General features: G+C 38.7%; 1 protein-coding gene across 1 annotated transcript; it reads right to left on the reverse strand.

Annotated features, from left to right (window-relative positions):
- Positions 1–690: 690 nt before the first annotated feature.
- On the reverse strand, positions 691–24,603 carry rassf8b (Ras association domain family member 8b). The gene is made up of 9 exons (XM_059326105.1): positions 24,105–24,603; positions 11,900–12,070; positions 9,184–9,534; positions 8,838–9,043; positions 8,342–8,545; positions 8,117–8,191; positions 6,576–6,698; positions 5,890–6,016; positions 691–4,824 (listed from the first exon to the last, which is right to left on the reverse strand). Exons 2-9 carry the CDS (start codon positions 12,009–12,011, stop codon positions 4,709–4,711), a joined length of 1,314 nt encoding a protein of 437 aa, XP_059182088.1. The 5' UTR covers positions 12,012–12,070; positions 24,105–24,603; the 3' UTR covers positions 691–4,708.
- Between the last annotated feature and the right edge of the window lie 570 nt (positions 24,604–25,173).

The raw sequence follows: 25,173 nt of genomic DNA on the forward strand, positions 1-25,173 counted from the left end.
CTCACAAAAATAACTAGGTGCAGTGATGGAATGTAACTAAGTACATCAAGTACTGTACTTAAGTACAATTTTGAGGGATGTAACTTTTATACTTCTACATCACTACATTTAAGAGGCAAATATTGTACTTTTCACTCCACTACATTTAGCTGACAGCTTTAGTTACTTTTCAGGTCGAGATTTAACATGAAAAAATCAGTTGAAAATGATTGTGCAGTTTTAGAAATGAAAGCACATAACAGTATAATAAGTAGTTAAAATTAACCAGACCCTGACAACAGTAAAACACTGCTAAATGCATCAATAATGATAATAATAATCCCATTATATGTCTGGAATATTGTGTAACAATCTAAGTGGGTCCATTCTGCATAAGAGTACTTATACTTTTGATACTTTAAGAACATTTTGATGATGATACTATTGTACTTTCACTTAAGTACATTTTAATTGCAGGACTTTTACTTGTGGTGGAGTAATTTCATGTGATATTAGTACTTTTACTTAAGGAAGGGATCTGAATACTTTTTTTTTTTTAAACTGCCACTGTGTCTCCATATGTGTTATGAGTTATCATTACATGACAGGTTACTCTGATGATATATGTCCAGTTAATTGTGTAGATTTTCTTATGATCAGAGAAATATGAAATGAAATCATGAACAATACAAAAACAAAACACACTACTCATCACTGTATAGCAGTTTATTCATTTCTGGCATGTTTTTTTAAATATATTTTATCCACTTATTTATATATTTTACATAATTCTTGAATTTGATTTTCATGTCTTTCATACATATGTTGATTGAAAAATGACCCAAAGAAGAAAATTTGCTAAAAAAATACACTAGGTGAATTTGTGAGTAAACAATACAAAATCATACGATACAATAATTTGTCTATATGACGAGTTAATGCAGGTCAGTGAAGTTAGCCAAGCACAGTTCATGTAATCAATTCATGATTCATGTTTCAGCAAGCCCCTTTCTGTTTTAGCTTAAACATGAGCCAAGTGAAACACTTTAATTAAAAAAACAAAGCAACGTCTCTCACAGAAACACGTCATTATTTCAGTTACATTTGTCGTGCTGTATCTAGGAGCCCATGCTACATGTTAAATTTGTCAAACAGCTGCTCAAGTCCCAATGAGAGCAAATACACGATTGAACTTGTCAAATGGCTCGAGACATCGTGAACAGCATTCATCCATAATTACTTTCTGCGCATTCTCGTCTGGGTAATTCTGTGTGTTGAAATATCCCTGAGCCGCAGCGTGTCTACACTTGATGGCTGTCTCCATAATGGCTCCATCATCTCATTTGTATATTCTCTTTTTATTGAAAAGCACCATTGATGGCACAACAGAAACCAATCACTGGCAATGTCTGTAAACTTATTAACGCAACACGGATCTCATTTACATCCACAGATGTTGTATTTGCCACAATTGTAATAAAAGGCAAGAAAATAATGTATAGTTTTTTTCTGCTCGTATTCACTGAGCTGGCTGCTCAAATCTCCACCAGTGTGAATGTCAACAAGGCATAAAGGGACACAACAAACCCAAAACAAAAAATATCGTCTGATGAATTGTTGCATCCACTAATTGGAAGTCCAAATAAACCAATCACACATTATTGCATGCACACAGAGCTGCCTGTTGAACGGCAGCGTTAAAATCTAACCTCTAGCACTCTGCATATATCAATCTACTTTAAAAAAAAAAAAAAAAAAAAAGTCCATAGACTGATGTGACATGTAGACATTATTTACAGCTTTTTCTTTTTTTCAATAAGGCATGCCATTATTTGAAACTTTCAGTCAACGAGAGCTGTGATCCCTTTATTAGTCTCTGTGTCACTGCTGAAGTTGTTGCCATGACGATAATACTGCATACTGAGGGAGAAGGTGGAGAGAGAAAAAAAAGGACAATTTTCTGAGAATAGTTTGCCAAGTTGTGATGTGAATTCCTCCGGTTAGCTTTCGTACCGCAGAGCAAACAACGAAGATCCTTCACACCCGAGGGAGGAATTCACTTTGTTATCGTTTTGCTCGCAGCACAAACACACGTCGCTTCATACGGGTTCTTGCGAAGGTCAATAAGGTATTGAGTCTGTGAAGTGATTTCAAAGCTCGTGGTTGTATATCACACTTTGTAAACTGAACAAAACACAAAGAAATTGACACGTGAGAAATTAAAGTTTGTGAATGGATAGAAAAGATTTGTAGATGTATGAAAAGATGAGAATTAGTGCACAAACTTGTTAGTGGTGGAAGCACTCATTACTTAATTAAAAGTAGATTATCACAGCATTGCAAAAGATAGTAAAAACTCCAAGCTTTGAAAAAAAGGACATCATTTTTCTGAGGTTTTTCTCTTTTCATTCTTTTTCCAGAAATTTGTGACCTTAATCTCAGGATTTCAGATTTTTTTTGTTTCTTGCAAAAATATGACTCAATATTGAAGTCTTTTTCTTGCACATTTACAATTTTAATGTCTGATTTTTTGTTTTTCAGAAGATTAAACCACTACTCTGGTGCCCTAATTTTATTCAATTTAAAAAAAAAATATTATTATATTATTTTTACCTACAATGGCCTTAATATGCTGTTGTTCCAGCATTTCAGAATATTGTGTAATGTATCATTTGATTATAAATACAGATGCATTAATGTTCCAATCACTTTAATGTTGCAGGGCTTGGGCTAATTTCATTGACTTTATATAGTAGTATATAGGTAGCTTAATCTCCTAAAAAATATCCCATAATGTATGTATGTGTTATTTTTTAATAGAGATTTAGATTACACATGCACACACATTAAAAATATGAATTTGAGCCATGTTCTTACTGCCCAAAGCAGGGCAGAAACGCATTTGTTTGCATGTAGTGTTGATAGAATTAGCTGAAATGTATTACTTAGCCATTCTCATGGATTCAAATCCTAAATTTAAAGTCACAATTTTCTGAGTTTTCTTCACACGTTTGACATACAACCACAGACTTTGAAATGACTTCAGGTTTGAAAGCTTATTGACCCTTATTTGAGACAGTTTGAGTCAGTTTCATACCAGAAACCCAACAAAAAAAGTAGTTCACATTCAGAATTGATCATCTATAAACGGGCAAATGCAGTAACAGCCAGACTTGTGTGGAATTTTAATTGTATCTTAACTGTAGTTTTTTAATTAGTTTTAGCCTGAAAAAGTAAAGAAGTTGTTTTACGGTCAACTTCTTCAAAGAGCTCAACCGTCTGGCACCTAACAAGAGCAAATTATTCAAAGTGAAATTGCAGATACAATATGACTCAAGTTGGTACACTTCACGGGCATATGTTGCATTCATATAAAAAAGTACATTCATCTAACTATTATAGTTTTTCACACGAGCTTTGGTTCATATGAGACATCTTTAGTTCATAAAAAATTCAGATGGAGTAAAAGAAAACAGTACGTGTGTGTTGTAGTGTGTGTAGATGTGTGTGTCCCTGCTTGACGAACACAGTGAGACACCTCAGATTGCAGCTATACTGGAAGCTAAAGCACCGAGGCTTTGCAACAAAACAAAACACACAGTCATGTCTGACAGAAGAAGACAGATAACATTAGAGCAGAAGTAATATTCTCTCACTTTACTTCCACCTGTCTGAATAATATATGTTTTGTCGCCACCTGGTGGTCAAACTGGGTATGATGTCATTGTTGGCAAACTTTTCCAGGCTTGATTTTTTTACTAGAGGCTTAACTGGAGGCCTCTGTCATCACTCATCGCTCCTTTCAGAGCTTTTTGGAGAAAGAAATCAAGTGAAACGAAGAAGATTAATGGCTCTGCACCAAATACGACATAAAAACTGAACATAGAGGCAAACTATTTCACCAAAAATGTCCAATAATTGATGCCGTTACTCCAATTATCCCCTCTATTGTTTCCTTTATATGACAGGCAGACAGTTTTCCGTTTTCGCCAAACACAGGAAATATAAAGCAGTTAAAATAATATAAAAATATTCAAACTTATGTGAAAGAAAAGGATTGAGCCACAGTTGAGTTATACTGACATCAGTTACCATTATCACCTGAATTGGTGCCAAGTATTTAATCAAATTTAAATGGCGCATAGTTCAGAAGCTACCTTGAGTTCTTTTATATTATTGACATCTGGCTTGAAAACACCAGAGTAAGGCAATCAGATATGGCTATGGTTATAGCACAGGTGTGGTGTCAGTGTTTGTGCATGCTCGTGCATGGATTATGTTTTAAACTTCCTCTAGTTCATGATTCACAACATAGAAAATTGATTTTTTCTGCACTGCTTTCCTGAAGCCTTCCAGGCAACAGAAATACATCTGCTGGCTTTTTTTTATTCAGAGAAAATGGAGCTGTAGACTGAGAATGATTTAAGAGGAATCTTCACTCACCCACTGACAGATTAAATGTTAGTTTGCAAATGGATACTGACATCAGTTTAAGTCCCAGTCTTAGTAAGATGGAAGAGGAGGCAGGGCAGGAAAGATGCAGAACAGAGCTGTTTTTTGTGATGGCACACTTAATGTTTTTCCTCCGCAGTTTGTTTTACTGCCTCGCTTGAGAGCATTTCAGCACTTTCGGAAGTCAGTTCTGGGGCCTTCCTGTCACAGGAACAGTCTCTCTAGTAACATGAGGCCCAACCTGCTGCTCAAATAATGTCTCCTGCACAGTTTGGGGTCAAACGTAGATGCCTTCTGGGTTGAAGCTGGAGGTCACGGTGCTTTGAAGGGTGCGTAGGTCGCTGGGTAAGAGGCGAGAAGAGCCAAGTCGTTTCAAGGAACCAGAGTCCACTTCTGTAGCAAGCACCAAAACAAAGAAAAGGACACGAGGACAATTAAAAATCTGACATGATATTTTTGCAATCTAGGATGTTGATTGAGATTTGTTTGTTCTGCAGGTCTGTGGAATAACTTCTGGCCCAATTTTCATGAAAGCTGCCTGTAATGTAGTAATGAGTAAAAAAAAAAAGGACCCCCTTAAATTTTGGAGCTGATCCAAATCACAGGGCGGACACATTAAATTCCTGTTTTTACTTTTGTTATTTCTGCCAGATAGGGCATTTGTGCTGCAATCATGTGCTGTTGGAATAATCAGAAAACATAGTTTCTGATCATAATTCATGGCCTGAATGATTATTTACCTTTCCTCTTCATTGTCACAAAAAAACTGGACACAGCTATCAAACTGAGCAATAAAATACAACACATCCTTTTGGTAGCATCCATGTTGTTTCTATATGACTCTAATTGAGGTGAACACACCACAGTCTGAAGAACGACTTCCCATCTCAGGGAATGAAACCATCCCAGGAGCATGTGAATGCACCATTGGCATTGGCGTGCCATTCTAACTGTTAATCATTTCTGTAACTTTGTGCAAAAATTTGCCATTAATGCATTTTACAAAACAAAACAGTTGCTACTGTAGTTAAACCAGAGATATCAAACTGAACGACGACACAAGTGAGAAAGAGTAGTATGAGGCTACCACCTTTTTGGGACTTTTCCTTTTGTTTTGAGGAAGAGAAAAAGGGATTTTCCTCCTTGATTAACTGTGAAAGTCTTACAGAATTTCAGGGCTGCTAGTCATTTGGTCCATGTAATAGGGTTACAGATTGAAGCTGTTATGGCCAAAGAGTCTCAAGTCTGCCGTCTAATGTGTCCTTCTCATGTTGACCACAAGGTGGCACTGTGTACATACACATGTGAAGATAATAATTCATGTAAAGCTCTCCAATGTCATAACTAACCTCATTTTGACTGAACTTTTAATGGTGATAGCAATGTGGCAAATCTCTGTTGGTGTGTTACATACATGTCTGTGTATAGGCGAGTGTGTGTGTGTGTGTGTGTACGTGCCATTGTTGTTTTCTCCTGTAGGTTGAGCGGGCAGCACGGTGACCTTGGTACCGGTCTGCTGAATGAACTGCTGCAGGTTGACCTGTCGTAGCTCTTTTGTCAGCTGCTCCAGCTCCTGCTCCTTCTCCTGTGACGGAAAAAAAGAACCATGAATTGTATGCATATTTGCATGTAACTCAGGTGGATTTAATACATGCAAATCGATAACAGATCACACTCTGCCCAGGATCTCTGCAGAAGTCATAACCCAGTTGGGAGAGCTAAAAAGAAGCTCCCAGATGGTTACGCAACTGCAGGCGAGGGATTGTGTACTTATTCAGGCCCCTCTCTAATCAGGCGAAGAATGCTGTAATACCCTCCCTCCCTTCCCCTTCTCATTACCTCATGCTTCCCACACCCTACTGGACCTCGCCTGTACTAAGAGCACTTCACTTCGTACGGGGATGCACACAGCCAAGGATCCACTGCACATCCCTGCAAGCCAGAGATTAAACTTCGCTTCACTGCCCACAACTTAATGAGCTTAGATTTCTACGGCTCCACCTGTGTGCAGATTCTTCACACACTGCAACTTTTTAATGAGAATTTTTAAAACATTTTCTGAAATTAAACTTCAGCATCCTCCACAGGTTTGACAATTTTGAGACTTTGGTATAAAAAAAACTAAGTAAAAGTACTAAACAGACCTGTAATCTCTTGCTGGACTGGCCAAGGGAGCGTTCCAACGCCCTGCAGCTGCTCTCCAGCCGCGCTGTGTGTTGGCTCTGCATTTCAAGCTCTGCCCTCACTTTCTCCAGCTGGGTTTGCACCTGAAATCCAGAGTGGAAATGAAGAGGGAGAAAGCCAACGCTGACCACAACTTTTCAGGAGAAATTAGTAACAAACCCACATAGTAACAGTGTAGGATGGTTCTTTTGTGCTTTAATGTGTTTAGAACTTCAGAATATGAGATTATTGGCTATGAATAAAAAAGCAGTTCAAAGCCCAGTTCAGACCAAAGATTTGTGACGAATTAATAACGATTTTAGAAAGTTCTAAGTTGCAGTGTTGAGAACCGGTACGTCTCAGCTCAATTGAAACCAACTGATGGTGTCGATTGCGACACAGCATTTGAAGTCGCCGGTGGGGATTTTTAAACCGTAAAGCATGTCCCCTCTTTCAAAAACATCAGCCCGTAGCAAAGTCGGCTGGTCAACTTATTTAACTAATGTAGCTTGCTAGTTAGCTATACTTGTTTGTAACTAACAACTTAACACATCCACACACTCTTGTCACAGTGTAGGAAAGTGCACTGCAATTAACAGATGAGTTTTTCTGTAACCAGTGTAGCATGAAAGCATGCCAGAATGAACGAGATAGCTAGCTATCTAGCGATCCGCTAAATTAATACAATTTAACAACCTATTGTTTCATCCACACTATTGTCACAGCATAGGAAAGCACATTGCTATCAACAGATTAGTGACTTTTTGGGGAGTCATTTTCTGTAACCAGCGTAGTGTCTAAGCATGCTAGAATTAGCAAGCAAGCTAACTAGCAAGCCGTGGTTGAAATGGCACTTTATAAATGTTAAATGTTAAATGGACTGCACTTATATAGCACTTTACACTACAGACTGCGCTCATTCACCCACAATTCACCGCAAACATTCATACTGGTGGCAGAGTCTATCCTACAACGGTGCCACCTTTGGGAATTCATTCATACAACAAAAACGCAGCACCGGTGGGCCATTTGGGATTCAGTATCTTGCCCAAGGATACGTCGACATGTAGGCTACCATGGTCTGGGTTCGAACTACCGACCTTCCAATCCACATGTGACCGCTCTACCAACTGAGCCACAGCCGCCCAAATTCAGCAATTTGTTTGAGGAACAGCCTTGTTTACGTAGGACATTAGCCTTAAAATGTACTCAAATATGATATTTTAACACAAATTTCAAAACAAATTATATCTAGTTTCAAAGAAAGCCTGAAGTTATAAAAGTTGCAAGTAGTTGCATGTTTCAACTCATCGTGTTGTAAAATTTTTGGTTTAAATTGGGCTTTATGAGTTGTACTCATCTATGTGAGGAATAACTTTAGTTAAATATTCTAATAGTCTTTTCATACGACGGACACTGAGAGGGTCATGAATGAGAGATGCGTGCAGATCCACAAACTATTTTCCTCTCTGTTTGCATGCTGCTGATTGAATTTTGTAGCCCAAAGTAGACTGGATTGTACCTCCTCCTCGTTGACCCTCTGGTTGAGCTCAGCCTCCTGCTGCAGCCGCTCCTGCTCCAGGCCTCCCTCCATGCTCTACAGAACATGACAGATTATAAATAACATGGAGAACCTGGCGTGAAAATGATCTTCACAGAGAGGCTAAGTAATTCAACTTTTCAATTCCAGTTTTAAAACCCAATAAAACAGCATCCAGGGGCAGTTTCTCTGTGATGCTGAGCTCACCTGTATGCGTGCCAGGTACTCTGAAAGCTTGGCCTCGCAGTCCCGTACGCGGCCCTGCAGCTCCACTAGCTGTTGCCGTAGTTGCCGCTCACTCTCATGCTCAATCTGTAGCTCGTTCTGCCAGAATTCCTCCTCCTCCATCTCTGCATCGTTCCTCCTCACCTGCTGCTCCAACAGCAGCAGCTCCTCCTCCAAGTTTCCTCCCTGGTCAGTGAAAAATGATTCAATTTAAAACTCTCCAGCCACAAAGAGAATATAAAATACTTATTAAAGATGGTAAAGGAATAAAAGATGATGCAGGGATGAAACTGCTATTAATTCTAAATGGGATCTGGCGTTGCAGCCCAACAGGGTACAGAGATTTTAAAAGAATATCGTTTTGCTTAGTGCTGTGTAAAACTGAACAGATTTGTGAGGGTTTAGAGTGCAGGTGTTATGGATCAGCACATTATCTTTCCCTGTAAGTAACAGCACTGGCAGCTGCTCTTTTACTCACTTCATCGTTCTCGCCGGCGGCCTCATCCCAGTCTCGCAGCTCGGCCTCGCAGCCCAGCAGACGGCTCTCCAGGGCCTGCAGTTTGTCTCTCTGCAGCTGCACCAGTCGGCTCAGCTCTCTGGCTGGACTCCCAGGTACAGACGCTATTCCAACACCTCCAACCCTGCTCAGGTTCAGACTCACACCCCGTTGCTGGGGCTGTTTGGCTGGGTGGATGAAAGGATGGAGATTGGATTGTTGACAAGTAAAAGCATAGCAGGAGGGAGGGAAGAGAATGAAGTCAGTATAACCTGGACTTTGGGACACAACAGTCCGCTTGTATATTCTCAATAAACTACAACGCTACCTTCAGAATCTTTGCTTTTCCCAAATATGTCCCGGAGACCCTTGGCCCCTCCAGTGAAGGTCAGAGACTTGCGTTTGGGTTCCCTTCGTTTGAGCGAGCGGTCTGTCCCTGACGGGCGGAGCTTGGCCAGAGGTGGCAGGCTCTGCCGGTAGAAGCCACGCTCTGGGACGCGAGCCTGCCCGTCAGAGGTGGGCCGCTCGCTAACAGACGGGCCGGTCCGTTGGAGGATGAGCTGGACGTCGCTGGCATACTGACCCCACTTGTTAAGGGACACCACAGGGTTCTCATGCGGGGCCAGGTGACGTTCTGTCTCGCGCCATTTCTCGATCAAAGTGTACCTGCCAGTGCGTCCTGGGAAAAAAATAAGAAAATTGATGCATCTGGTGCTTAATTACAAACATTTCTTGACATCTTAAAGGCCCTGAGAACACAATCAGCTTCTCACGATGAGTGACAGGGTCCAACATGACCACAAAACATTTTGCCCAAATTACAACATGTTTGTTTATTTCACATTTCCCTTGTTTTTCGCTCTGTGTTCTTATTTTGGGGACCTTTAAGTCATCTTAATACAATGCAAATCTGCCATGTCCGCAATTTGTCAAATACAAATTCCAACGGAAATAACATACCATATTTCACCAAACACAGATCATGTGATAATAATCCGCCTTTATGAATCAGCATCTCTGTGATTTAAGGTCATATTTTTAAAAATGTAATTAATTTGCCATTTGTTTTCTCCAAGCTTTTTTTTTCTGCCTCAGCCTTGAGTCGAGAATTATTGAGGCTTAGTCCGCAATTATAAATGAACGCTTTTACAACATTTTGGGTGCAAATTTGGCAGCCTCATCTTGCTACACAGCATGTGGAACCCATTAGCAGGAGGAGCGAGCTCAAATCTATCATAGAAGCAAAATCTCGAGAGATGAGACAGATGACATGCACGGCAGCATGCGGTAAGGATCATCTTTCAAGAGGTTCAACACATATTCTGTGACTTGACATCATATCCATCAGTGAATAAGAGTAGAATACAGATTGTTTGCATGAATGTAGATTTAAAATTTTCTTGTTCAATTTCATGTTACATTTTCACGTCTGGACCATGTTGGACACAAGTGTTCTTGGATCCATTCCAATTATTGGATTGGTGTGATTTATAGATCCATAAATTAAAAAAAATAAATCTTGTTTCTGACATCTCTGCATCAAGTAAACTGCTCTCATCTGGAGCTGATGCTAGAGACTGTTCGATTTCAAATTTAATTCAGCTTTGCCTTTCATGAATTGCTTAGAAAATGGGTTTCAACAGGGATAATGTCTTTGACTGATTCAGCTCACACTTGTTCAGTAAAACTGTCTTTGTTATAGTTGGTATGCTCTTTCCTTGGGAGGTCCCTCTGACCTGTGGTGTTCCCCAAGGATCTATTCTTGGCCCGCTTGGACTCATGAGTCACAAACACATTTCAATTTCATTGTTGTGCTGACACAATCCAGATTTATGGCCTCTAAAGTTACTTGCATCATTTAATGGCTTGGTACCATTTGATTTAACACTATTTGTGTACGTTGTCATGGTGCAAACTCCTGGTGGTAAGAAATCACTGTAAGGGGGCTTAAAAAAATAAAGTGAGCTGCAGCTTAAAGAGGAAAGAGATTCAGTGAAGTCTCCCACGCTTGTGCAGCAGCGGTAGTTTCAAAGAACTTTACCAGCATGTTTAGTGAAAGAACTGAACAGTGGGAAAATTCAACTCAACAAACAGGGATTGTGTTGGGGAAAGGGTTGCGTTTAATGGTTCATGGCTCTGTGTGTGTGTGTGTCCGCCTGCATTCTTGTCTGTGCACATACAGATAAGAGTAAAACACTGCCCATCGTACCCTCACCCTCGTCTGACACAGTAAGGGTCCTTGTAAAAGAGGCACATTCATCACTACAGCCATTCACATCAAAGTGCCCTGGCCTGGACAAAAGCCACAGAGAACACAAAGGACAGTGGACGCCATAACTCCTGCTACACTGTCACCATGAAAGACATGCGTCTTTTAACTCTGTGACAAATCTATCTATGGGGGGGTTAGTGAGAAATCCCAGTAGAAATCCATCCATAAACAGGTCACCTTTCAGTTTGATGAAATCATGTTGTTACGGACTTGGATTCGCAGAGATATGCACGACACAATTCATGCAATAAATATCAGAGTGTCAACTAATTTCTCTGCAAATGTACATCACGTAAATAAACCAAAGTCTGCAGCATGACTCATCTCGTTTTGTGCAGCCCATTTATGGTGAAAATCTCTTTGTGCCCTCTAGTCACTTTTCATTTTACTGCAATTCATCATCTCCAGTATATCTGACAACCTGCCTGGCCAATATCGGACACAACCCACAGAGCAGAAAATCCCCATAGGGATTTGTGTGGGACTAAATATCATTAACGCCACCTTAGATTTTCAGTACACAAGCCGGATGGAAAAACTTTTCCATCCGGCTTGTGTACTGAAAATCATCTCACAGTGTTAAATCTGCTCTTCATTTGGTGGTATTTCACATTATTAGTTGGGGTTTTGTTTTATTTTTAGTGGGCTGTGCATCCCTCATTATATAACCAATACAAATTACATCTACTGCTCATATTCTTGTGATGTTAAATCTTTTTTGAGGATCTTCCACCTGTGAACACTGAAGACAAGCGCACTGTTTTGTTCTTACCAATGGCTTGTGCCAAAGCAATGACCACCTCCTGGCATGTGGTGAACTCCGTGACTCCGCACACGATGCGCTGCACTCCATCCACCCACACTTTCAGCTCCATGGCCTTCATCCAGAGGCCCTCATTCCTCCACACCACAAGGGGGTGCTAATAATGTTTAACTCTCCATCCTTAAAAAGAAAAAAAGAAAATATTCAGTGTTATGGACTTTGTTACACTCGACTCATGGCTTAAACCTGCATTATTTCCGATGGCCAGCAGGGGGAGACTCCACTTGTTGCAAAAAAAAGGTCAGATGTATATAGTATATGAGAGAATTACCCTTCTTCTTACTCGTTTATTACCTCAGTAAACATTTTCCTATTGAGTGTATGGTCTCCATCGCTAGTTTCACATCTTCTTTAATACAGTATGATGTTTATTTTGTAAATAACGGTCACATTTTGAGTAAAATAGCTGGTAAAACAGGGTATGCTTTAGGGTGGATCTTGTTATCAACAAGTCACTACCACAGTGACTTTTTAATTATAACAGAGGCTTCACAATGCATATACATCACACAAGTCTTGTGTGGTTTTGGTCACCTAGAAATTTCTTTTTCAGATTTCGGTTGTATTAACACTCAAACACTCTCAATTGGCATCCCAATTAATATCAGTTAATGTGACTTACAGATGCACCCTGCTAACCTTGTTAACCTAGCTAGCTAGTGCTGGTAACCATCCTCTTGTCCAGTCACTTCTGGCTCCAAGTTGTGATAGCCATAATGCCATCACCAACCCTAACCCTAACTCAATTCATTACAGGTTTTTTTTTTTTAATTACAGTTTCCTTGAAAACATCAATTTGGACATACAACACCATTTTTTTCAACCACATTTTTCAATTTATTCCCAGAAGGCCACTTAAACAAGACAACACACACATTACAGTATGATGAAAATAACAAAAATCTTTAAAATCTTTATAAAAACATCAACTGAACCCCACATGGTTGTGCAGATTGACACCACTTCCCTGTAAATAAACAACTTAACAACACTTGTTCTTCTGAAGTAGTTTCCTGTAATAGTGCTGATAAATTGCTGCAAGAACACACTTGTGGTGCAGTGATTGTGACCGTGTAGCAGGCCTCATCCAATATATTTTTCATTTGCTGGTGTCGGTGCAGGAAAGCTCACAGCGGTTGCATGAACGCAGAACGAGAGCCATTTCAAACTGCTGACACCAGCACCTCAGCAGCGAGGCAGTCATTACCAACCTGGCAAGGCCACGACAGCCAGCCAGCGCAACAGAGCAGTGAAGGAGCTGGTGTCTAATGCTCAGACCATTGCAACCCTACTGGGCAGCAGCCCTCCTTTTTCCTGACTGGGCCATCAGCTCAGCTCTTACCCTTGACTTCCATATCGCTTGAGGCCTCCCTGAACAATTTAGGCAGCTTCGATCTTCATCACAGCTGGAATGGGACCCCCATCCCTCCTGCAATTTAACTACTGATCCCCATGAGGCCTTTTCCTACAGAGACTGCATTACACTGCACACTCCTCTGCACTGAAGGCATCTGGTAAGGGCAAGGCCTGCCATTGGTGGGGAACGGGATGATTTGTAACTGTAGACAGATACTGCGGGATGCATCTGAATCCAGATGCCTGTTACAGCCCAGTAAAGAAATGAGACTATACCCATGATATACCACAGCTCAGCTGAAAGGAGGGAAAAGGGGGGACAATAAAGAAAAAAGGGGGGTGAAGGTGAAACAATAGAGGGACAGATGGATAACAAAGCAAAAGAGGGTTTGAGGTTTCCACAAGCGAAACAAAACTTGTTGCTTGAAATTTGCTGTCAGCTGAACAAAAGGTCTGTGACATGGTTTTATAACACACAGCATCCTAACAGATGTGATGACGCCTTCAAACTGTCACAGCTGCTGCTGAAATGTTGTGATACGATGCTTATTCAATGACGGCTGATAGTGAAATCACACCGGGAGGAAGAGCCAGCGTTGACACAAGCTTGTAAATCTGCTCCTTGCTTCTATCTCGCTCGCACACGGATACACACACTCTGCATGTACACACACATTGGTGTGAGAAGTCGTGCTGAAGTCATTCACTCCTCTGTGATACAATCATCATAAACCTGTTATCAAAACAGAGTGAAATAAGCTGCAGCAAATTCATTTTCACATTTTTTGAATCCAAATGAGTCAACACTGACTGTAACACAAAAGCACTGCTCCAAATATTCCACTATTATCTAAAATACAACAATAATATGTACGCAAATGTATTTGAATATATATACAAATTTGATACAGGTCATGTACAGAGCGTATTTAATTCAGATATTCCAAATTCGACCTTATTCTGAAAAGTATAATCCAGGTAGGATGTGGGATATGCCAACACTATTCAGGTTTTAGTAGCAATGTGTGTACAGAGCATTCAGAATATGTGTCTTAACAGGGGTTTTTACAGCAGGTTGTGACACACTGCCTTTTTTCCTGTTTATGGTCAGCTGCTCTGTACGTTGCTATGGTTATGGTACACGAACCCACTAACAAACAGCTTGCAAGGCTGGAGGAGAGATGCTATACCAAGAGAAAAGCCCACATGTCTGAATGGAAGGAGAAACCTGCCTACTTTTAACAAGACTAGGTCAAAACCGTGTATATTGCGGACTATGTTTTGTCAAGTTACAGGAATAGTTATGTCTATATATGATGTGAATGTTTTGGATATTAGTAAGTCAAAGTCAAAGTCAAATTTATTTATATAGCGCATTTACAGACGGCTGAGCCGCACCAAAGTGCTTCACATAAAAGTGCAAAAAGTGCAATAAAATACAGAATTGACAAAGGTAAAAAGTAGTTAGAATGCCCTGTTTGTTCCTTTAATACAAACAAGTAATAATACACTTAAAGATATAACATGGGAGTTGTGGCTCAGTTCGTAGAGCGGGCGCCCTCTGATTGGAAGATTGGTGGTTGGTAGCCTACATGTGGAAGTATCCTTGGGCAAGATACTGAACCCCAAACTGTTCCTGATGCTGCGTTCATCTGTGTGTGAATGAATTCCTGATAGCGGCAGGTGGCAACATGTAGATTAGCTTCGATTACCAGTATTAATGTGCGTGCCAATGAGCCCTGTCTGTAGTGTTAAAGCGCTTTGAGTGCTCGCAAAGACTAGAAATAGGCAGTCCTTTTACCATTCATAATACATTTTAGAAGAACCATAGCCGTTTTGCACCACTCAGTGCTTTTGAGGCCCTAATAATTACCTTTGAAATTAAATGATTGAAGTAAAAGCATTGTCCTTATGATGCTAATGACAACGTGTTTGAAAACAGGCCAACACAGAAGTGTGATCACTCACTCAGTCACTTAGTCACATACACACCCATGTGTAGGGCTGACCTCGCCAGTCATCCTAAAATAATTCAAGCCTTGGTTATCAAAAGGTTTTTGGAAATGTGGAAATCTTGCAACCCTGACCATTTTAAGAAGGTGGTTGGAGGATTGAAAGAGGGATTCTGTGAAATAATAAAATACTGTACAATATTCCCTCTGAAGTGTTGTGAAAAAGTAAAAAAGGCACAAGATTAAAATACTGAAACATAAGACATATAACTCAAATTTGTACTTAATTACAGTACTTGAGCACATCTACTTACATCCTCAACTACTGTAACATGCTCCCACTGGACCCCTGACACAAATACATACATATACAGCATATGCTGGTAGGTATGAGAAGCAGCGTACAGCTCTATAGGAGCAGGCAGCTGTGCAGAAGCAGATGTTCAGATCTATAGTTAGCTTTTTATACTTTGATCCTTATGATAAAACAGTCTTTTTATTACCACTCAGTGTTTGACTTCACTGAGAATCTAAATCTTGTACCTACGAGATACCAGGATATAGAAGCTCTGACCTGGGAACGTAAGGTCAGAGTATGTCAATGTCAAGCTAATCGAATCCTCTGCACAACAGCTCTAACAGCTTCCCCACTGCAGTCTGTTTCCTCCTGGAAACAAGCTTCGATTTTCTTTACCCTGCTAATAACTTCCAACGCTCAGATCACTAAGAGGCTCGCTGCGCAGCAGCCACCTCTGTGCCTCTCTCTCACGGCAACGGTTGCTTTTATTGTTCTGAATTTTCATCATCTATTTCCATACTTTCTCGCTGGTTGTGTCTTTGATCTAAAATCACAGTCACTTTGAAGCCCCCGCTGCCACAGTCCCGATAAATAAATCATACATGCTACATGGTGAGTGTACACAAATTAGTATTCTGCAACATGTGTGCTTCTATTTTGGTTCGGCTTACTCGTAAATGTGTACGTTCCATATTTAGTGCGAGGCCGAGCTTCACATCTCCACAGTGAGTAACTGCGGAACCTGTGGGAAAGGTGCTGGAGCTGCTGGAATTTCCTTTTCCATTAGTCACAGATTAATAAACACACAGACGCAATGCTTCACATTCCAGCTGCATACTGAAGCCTTCACGCAGTCATCCATTCACAGAGAAAGTTCACCCTCCTGCAGCAGCATCTCACACACAGCGTCACTGCAGGAATATTCAGGTGGAATTATCTTTTTATAGCTTCTGTTGAGGCTGGCATTTGTGGTCCTGGACGTCTTTTGCTGCAGCCATGTGGGTTCAGACATGAATACTGTGTCGTCTGGGCTGTAAAGCGTTGAGCTAAACTTAGTCGTGACTTCAGTCTGCCTCCCCTGAAGTTTCATTCTCAGGATGCCACAGGAAGGCAGAGCCAGGGAGGGGACACACCGTCCAGCTTAGTGTTTCTTGTTTAAATTTCCTCAAACATGAATGGTGATTAATGAGATGGATCAGCACAAAAATACCACTTTAATATCTGAGATGAGCTTTAAAAAAGGCACAAAGGGAGGGCTGCTTGGTCAATGTTGACATCACAGTTATATACCACGATAATGGTAAATAACTGACTTTTGAAACATCATGCATTTATTGAACTTTGGAAAAAAAATTGAAAAGCGTCTTGAACTTTAAATATAAGTCAATAAAAAATAACAACAAGAATAAAATTGGAAAAAAATAGATTAGTAAAATATATACATATGATTACATCAAAATAAATTACTCTGTTGTAACTCTGAGTGTATATATATTTACAAAAAACAAGTTTTCCAGTTTGAGCATTGGATATCTTGTCTTTGTACTGTATTCAATTAATATTAGGTTGCAAAGGATTTGCAAATCATTATTATGTTTGATCATCCCTATCCTAAGATAATAAAATTTGAAAAAATGTAAAAGAAGACCTTATTAAGTCACACAAACAAGTCTGGGTTGAAATGCAAAGTATCCACCAGCATTACCACAGGTACAATAACTATCATATTTGGATGATAATTTTGCCCTCTGCAGGATAAATGATCAATAAAAACGACAGAATGTACGATAATTTTACCATTTTGTGACAGTTGGTTTGTGCAGCTTTTCTCATATGACCTCATACCAGCAAATCATGTTAGGGTTACGATACAATATAATGATCATGACTCACAACTATGCAAGCTTGCTTAAAATAAACAACAACAATTGGGTAGATTTGTAGCCATGTGACATGCAGTTCAAATGGATGTTTTGTAAAATTACACATTTATTTCTTTACTCGTGTACAATAATTTCCCTCAGAATACGATCATTTTAGGCCTCTGGTACGATACTTTTTCATTTGCAATCGGTTGGTACCCACCAAAGAGTTCATTTCCTGGCTTGCTTCGGCCCAGTGCTCCCTCACTCAATCACTTAATTACACTTTAACAAACTCATTGATTACGTTTGGACCCAGTGACCTGGGTTATTTCTACAAGCAGCAACACACAGATTCTTGATCTCGCAGGACACCACAGGTGAATTGAGTAAAATATATAACTATATATATAACTAATAGATATCACCATGAAACGTCCTAACACTGTGTTAAAAAAAGGTATTTTCCAGAAACTTACTGTATTATTTTATACGTATGCAAGTGACATAAAAGCGGTAAATAAATTGTAATACAAATATTAACCATAAAATGGACATTAAAGATTTTTTTCAGTATTATTGCTTAATGGTTATGAATGTCAAATTAGAATGAATTCTATGGAAATACACATCATATTGCTGAATGTTAAATAAAGGCAACTTTCTATTTTTGTACAGTAAATTTCAATCTAAACATATTTTAAGAAGGAATTGTTAAAAACAGTAAAATGTATGGCAGAAAAGTTTCCAAACATTTACAATCATATTAAAGTAAAAAAAACTTTAGTTATTCTACATTTATACATTTCTTAAATTACCGATTTTTACTGCATATTATCTGTATTTTTCATTTGTATTGTTTTTTAAAATTGCAGTTGACTGTTGTTTACATTACAACCCGATCTCACAAAATCTGCATTTAAAACATGGACTTTAGACTTTGTGATGATGCATTGCATGATTATTTGATGTGCACTAAGTGCAACTTTTGTGCTAAATACTCCAATTCGGCATCATTCATAATTAATATGGCCGGTAGAGGGCGGCAATAACTCCAAACGTAAACGTGGGGACAGATTGGTGTATCATATGCACGCAAAATTCAATTTTGGCGAAAGCATTGCACATTATCTCAAGGTCTAAAGTCGTGATATTTGTATGCAGATTTGTGAGAATGAATTGTATATTAAGACACATTTTTTAATTACTTTGTATCGTGAAGATGTGACAATTTAAAGCAAGCAGCAGCAGCAGCGAGCAGTTCCACAACAACAATGACGCAATCCGGGGCCAATTTTTAAAGCAACAAGGAGGTTGAGGCAGCAGGAGGGGGTCCACTGAAACAAGTGGTGCCCAGACAAAAGAGCATGCTGCAGTGTGTGTGTGTGTGTGTGTGAGCCCACATGGCTCGCGGCATGACTGGATGCAAACAATCCCTCACCATGGCGACACAGCTCTGGCTTTGTCCGAGGCCTTACACAGATGACTGGATTGATTGGAGGGCACGGTCTGGGAAAGTAGACCAAACAATCACTCACAATTAAGAAGCAACCCGTGCTTTCCTGCCACTTCCTCTTTGTTTCCTCTGAATGTGAGCTTTGAGAAAACGTGGAGGTGTGTAGTTCCTTTAAACTCGCGATTAAGTTGCTGATGGAACGTCTCAGAGCTGGTCTGCTGTTGGAGGTTCACCCACCTCATTTGTTTTACACAACTCTGTAAACATGTAAGTATGTTCAGTGCTGTAAATATAAACCCTAGGATGTGTTGTTTTTATTTTTTTTATTTAAAGGTGTATATATAATTCACATACATATATGTACTGGATAATACATTTTTATTTAATTTATTTATGGAACATTTCTTTAAATTGTATTTCAGTTGAATTATACTTGAAGGTTGAGTAATTGTATGAAATTTGTGTAATGTCAATATTAACCCCCCAAAAACCCATAATTAATAATAATGATTTTTGTCATATATTCTTTTGGAGTTTTCAGTTGTACTCTTCTTATTTTTGTCTAATCTGTTTTTTATTTATTTAAATATGTTGAGTTAATGTTTAGTCATTTCCAGTAGGTTGTGCACTAATATTAAATCATAATCGATCTATTTTTAAAAAAGCATTATCTTTATATTATTTATTTAAATGTACATAATATTTACTTTATCTAATTATCTATTTTATTTTATTTATTTATTTTTTTAAATTATTTTTTCAGTTGAATTACATAAAATAACATATCAATTATATAAATTTTTTTTAAAAGTGCAATAAATACCTGGTATTTCCAAAGGCGATGAGTTATTATTTTAATTAATTGGGATGTCATAATTGACCAAATCTTCATTTTAATTTTTGCCATTTAAGAGAATATGAACATTGATATGAAATTCATGTCTTTCCATCTGGTAGTTCACATGTTTCACTGTGCACTGAGGTGGTGTCTGATCTACTTTGTCATCCATACAGCTGAGGCACAAGAAATGCTGATGTCAGCAGGTATTTCAAATATACAAAGCCAATTAAATTAGGATTTGACCCGTGTCCTCAGACAAAATGTCACTTTTCTTGATGGAGTGTGGTGGAGGCTCGGTGGCCCTCGCAGTAATAAGCTCATGACTTTGTGATTCTGAGTTGGCACGCAGCCTCGTATCATACAGCAGCATCTCTCATCCTTCCTGTTTCTCTCCCCCTCCACTAAATACACTGATAATCCACCCTGCAACCTGATGAAGATAGTAAAATAACTGGAACATGAAATTGGACCAAAATTGGCGCCAATCTGCAGTTTATTCATTCTGCAATTACTATCTAGTATCTACCAAATTATATTTTACATGTGTAAGAAAGTATCAGTGCACTTAAGTATTGTGATATTAGGTTTTATGATACTTTATTGATATTCAAAAACATTCTTTTTTTTAATTAAAAGATAGAAGATTTATAGGAGACAGATTGTACAGTGTCCGGTTTTACAGGAACTGTAATGAACGCAAAATACTGCAGATCTCACTGTTAATTTTTTTTTACTTTAATTTTCAGAATTATTGTATATGGTGGCCTGTTCTTTATACAATGACATTTTTTTTTTAAACGCACAATTATTACCTTTCTTACTGTATTGTATGTAACTGTATCTACATTGTAACTCTTGAATCATGATACATATTGTTTAACCAAATTCTGGAGTTTTCTCAACCCTGAATTCAGATTTTTGAATTCATAATTTTACATTGTAATAACTTTTAATCCTTACTTCTGCTAACTTCTGCAATGCTGAATTGGCACGATTGTAACGCCGCTATGAAATGTCAGCTAATGTTGTGACCACAATTTTGAGTTACCATTGATATGCTAATGGCTACTCTTGTAGCTGTAACAAGCAGCACCGCTAGCATCAGGTAGCCACTAGCATCGGTTAGCCGCTAGCTTTCGCTAAAAACCGAATTTCACCGCTTTCCTGCATTTCACAACAAAGAAATAAGAGTTAGCAGAACTATTGTCCCTTGTTTTGAACCCCAACTTAAAGATATAAGTAACAACAACTCACAAACTTGTTTTTGAGCAGACAACTGGCTTCCTTTGTTGTGCTAACTTACATTATTGCCCTAAATGTCAATAATTTATATTTCCAAGTTTCACCAACTTAAATCACTGTTTTAGGCAAAAAATACAAGTTGGCTTTTTTTGCAGTGTATATTTTTTATACATATTTAAATGCACACTTCTGGAGGAGTCTGAGATCTAAGATTTGTAATTCCAACAACTGCTTCTCTATAACTGTTGTACCTGACTATAGTGTTTCCATTAGTCTAAACTAATTTTAAAGCGATATTTTGAAACGTTGCCTTAAATTTTTTTTGAATTAGGAAAGTTTCCATCAACTGGTTTAGAGCAAATAAAAAAAGCTGCATAAAGGTACTTTCGTTAGAAGATGACAGTGTATTGTATTGCTGTAGGCTAATCTGTCAGTAAACAGTAGAAGAAGAGATTGCACAAGAAAAAAAAATACAACAAAAAAGAGGTTCCTAATCGGACAACTTTGGCTACCTACGAGAAAATTTAATCAGGAATTGGATTCAATTGTGCAACTCATATTTGTTCTTTCATGTCAGCTCGTTTTGACAGGCAGAGCAGCATCAGTCATGTGAGTTAAATGTTTGCTAATTCAGAACTTATTCAGAAAAAGTGTTTCCATCTCCTGTTTAGCTAAATTTTTTTTTTCAGAAAAAGACAAAAATCATCTCAAGTGACTGTAAAAACTTTTATGCACATTTTTGAATTTTTTTTAATTGAATTTTGGTGTTTCCATCAAGCTTTTCTGAGGTGAATCTTCAAAGTGCACATAGAAATGAATTGATGGAAACACAACAACAAAAAAACGACAAACTTGAAACGACAATCTGTGTTTTCTTTCCCATTTACGACCTCTGTTTCAGTGTCTTCATGTTAAGCTGAGCGCTCTGCTCAGTGGAGACGCCTTTTAGAGATTAATTCCACATCAACTTTGTCAGCTGAGGAGAGTGAGGTGGCTGCAGGTTAAACAAAAAGATGGAATGAGCTGAGTGAAAAGATTCAGAGGGGAATCACACAGAAAAGCTTTCCATTCAGGAACTGTCAACCACTTTTCTGTGAGGTACAATGTAAGATTTTCCTGTGAACAAACCGGCAGTGGAGTTCTACAGGGATACAGCAGCATTTTAAAGTTAATGGAAACACATGCCACAGTGTCCTTTATCATGTGTGGAAATAAGTTGCTGAAGACATATGGAAAAACATGTAAAATCCAGCTCTGCATTGTATTTATTCTATATGTGCTGGGAACCATCATCATGTTGACACTGGTTGACCAAACGGCCACCTTGCAGTCTCAAAAGTTAAAACTAATCAGCTTGCTGGAGACAATAAGCCTTTAACCCTGTAAGACTCGGAGCTTAGCAGGCATGGAGGTGGTGGGAGGGGGAGTCTGGACTGGATTTAAAGTCTGTGAAATTACAGTTTTCTGCTTTAGGAGCACATGTCTGATGTTGAGGCTAAATGAGATGGAATTTCATATTTACTAGTTTAGACAGCTTTGCATTGTGAGATCAATTAATCATCTGGATTATGAAAATGACTGAGGGGAAGAAAATAAGACACAAGCAAGGGCTTTAAAATGGAGCTTTGATGTTCAGCTTGTAGTTAAAGGGACACAAATTAACAGGATGCTGAGACAGCACATTGGGCTTTTAGACATTGTTGAAGGCATTTTGCTGGATTTGAATCAACTAAAAAAAACGTCAAATTAAACAAATGTTGGATTGTGTTAGACTGCAGACCAATTTGTCCCGTCAAATCATTTTATTTGGCAGTTTTTAAACATCTAGAGACAGGTTCAGTTTATTAAATTCAGTTGTATAAAGAGAAACAAAGTCCGCGCACATCACAACTTTCACCCTGGTGACCCCTGTTTGTCTTCCATATGAAAACTCAACATTGAGTTATTATAACTGAATTAACTATTTATTTATTTATATATTTTTTTTAGCCAGAAAGGTCCCATTGAGATAAAAGAGCTCTACTTCCAAGGAGTACTGGTCAATGTGACTATGCAAGTAACACAGCTAAGTCACATTTTACTCCTTACTTGACTTACTTTATGTAATTACTTATGTTAGTCAATTAACCTAACAAAAACACTTTATTTGTCTCAAACCACAACCTTTTTCTAACCTACCTTAACAACCTGAAACTGTTTCACAACATTAACCACGTGTAGAACTGCTAGCAATACGTTTAGATATCTGGAGGTGTTGATCTCCTGCCACCAGTGGGGGCGCTAATTAACGAAAAATGCTTCTGTGAGTCGTATTAGAGGTTTGGAACTAATGACCTATGTGGTTGTTTGGGTTGAAGGACTTTTTGAAAGGATGGCATGCTAATTTTTCTTTTCTTCCTTAAACATATGCTTCTTTACAAAGGAAATAAAGAATGACTTTAAGTCAAAAGAATAATAGTTTCCAGAAGCCATTCTGTTCGCGAAATACCGAAATTACCTTTTATGTTAAATTGTCTTGTGCTCAAGTGTGAAGTGAAGAAACTAGTATTTTATTATTTTTGTTACACAATATTCCTACTACAAACATAGTGCCTGTGAATGAGTGTTGCCCTTGCTTCCATCACACAGTGCTTCAAGGACTTTCTCCTCTCTTACTGTAGCTGTGTGACTCAGTTGAAGGAACTCTGATTAAAGCCACTGCTGAGTGAGCGCTTATTGCTCAACTCTATTAAGAGATTCATCATCGCAGGGACTCAGCAGATCCACTCACACACACTGACCACTCACTCATTTCCTGCTGGCTCACAGATCAAATATGTAACCATGTGGAACACCACCATCACTCCATTTAAGGATGTGTTCTTGTGTGAAGTATGAACTTAAAACTCTCTGCCATATTAGTGTAGCATTTAAAAAGAAAGGATTAGGAGAAAAACAGGAATAAATCTGACTCTGTTGCGAAATAAAGTTATGCAACTACAGCTGACCAGTGTGTCATAGTCCCTGTGTGTCTTATAGAGATAGAATAAAAAGAATATCCCCTAGAAAACCATATATCTGTTATTTAACTGCATACAACCTGTTTTAATTGAAGCAGCTTTTAAATGTTGACGCATTCAGAGGCAGAATTCAGCAATAACAACATACCTGTTTACAGCAGCAGATCACTGTGTGTCAGAGCACTTGAAACTCTTCTGTTGTGCTGTAGCTTCAGTGTTTCTCTGTGGGATAAAATCCGCTACTTTCCGGTGCATGTTCTGCGGGTTACATGCGGGAGATCCTGTGTATTCCGCATCAGATGGGACGCTGCGCTCACATCCCCGCCTCTATAACCCGAGTGGATGTAAACATGCGTCCGTCCCGTTAGTGGACATCCGACATGGGGCTGTGAACATCTGCCGCTGTGTGCCTGTTTAGCCCGCTGCTCCGGCCGTCAGTGAGGGGGAGACCACAGTGCTGGTTGTAAATTGCATCGGAACTGAACTGGGACACCGCAAGGCATGATGGACCGCTTAAAGCTGCAACGCACTGGCGACGCAAATGGACCCCGAGACCCACTCAGCTCTGATGCAGTTTGCAGTCACGATGGAGCTGGAGGGGTTTGATCTCAGAAGATAAAAATAAGAAGAAGCGATGTGTGTGTTCAGTGAAAAGCAGCGTTTTCAGGCTCATATAAAGAACAAGTTTTCACATCTGTAGTGAGCTTTCTCATCCTATTTGTACAGTTGTTAATGTCACTATGCAATTACATGCATTAGATTTCTGTTTGTGTTTTTTAAGGGGTGTTGCACTTTTTTATCACGTGTCTCTGTTTTCCATTATTATTATTATTATTATTATTATTATTATTATTATTATTATTATTATTATTAATTTTTTCAACATTATTTTCATTATTATTACATATTTTTATTTTCATTAAAGCCCCTCTAGATGAAAACACTGACTAAAACTAAGTACGTTTACTCAATTACTGTTCTTAAATACATTTTTGAGGTAACTGTGCTTTACTTGAGCATTTCCATTTTATGTAACTTAATACTTGTACTCCATTACATTTTGAGGCCAATTTTGTACTTTTTACTCCACTACATTTAATTGACAGCTTTAGTTACTTTTCAGGTCGAGATTACATGATGAACTGGCATTTTTTTAAAAACTGAACTTTTAACAGTATATTAAGTAGTTAAAACAAGCCCTACTTAGAGAAAATCAA

The sequence above is a fragment of the Centropristis striata genome, chromosome 22 (assembly GCF_030273125.1).
Source record: "Centropristis striata isolate RG_2023a ecotype Rhode Island chromosome 22, C.striata_1.0, whole genome shotgun sequence".
Classification (NCBI taxonomy): Eukaryota; Metazoa; Chordata; class Actinopteri; order Perciformes; family Serranidae; genus Centropristis; species Centropristis striata.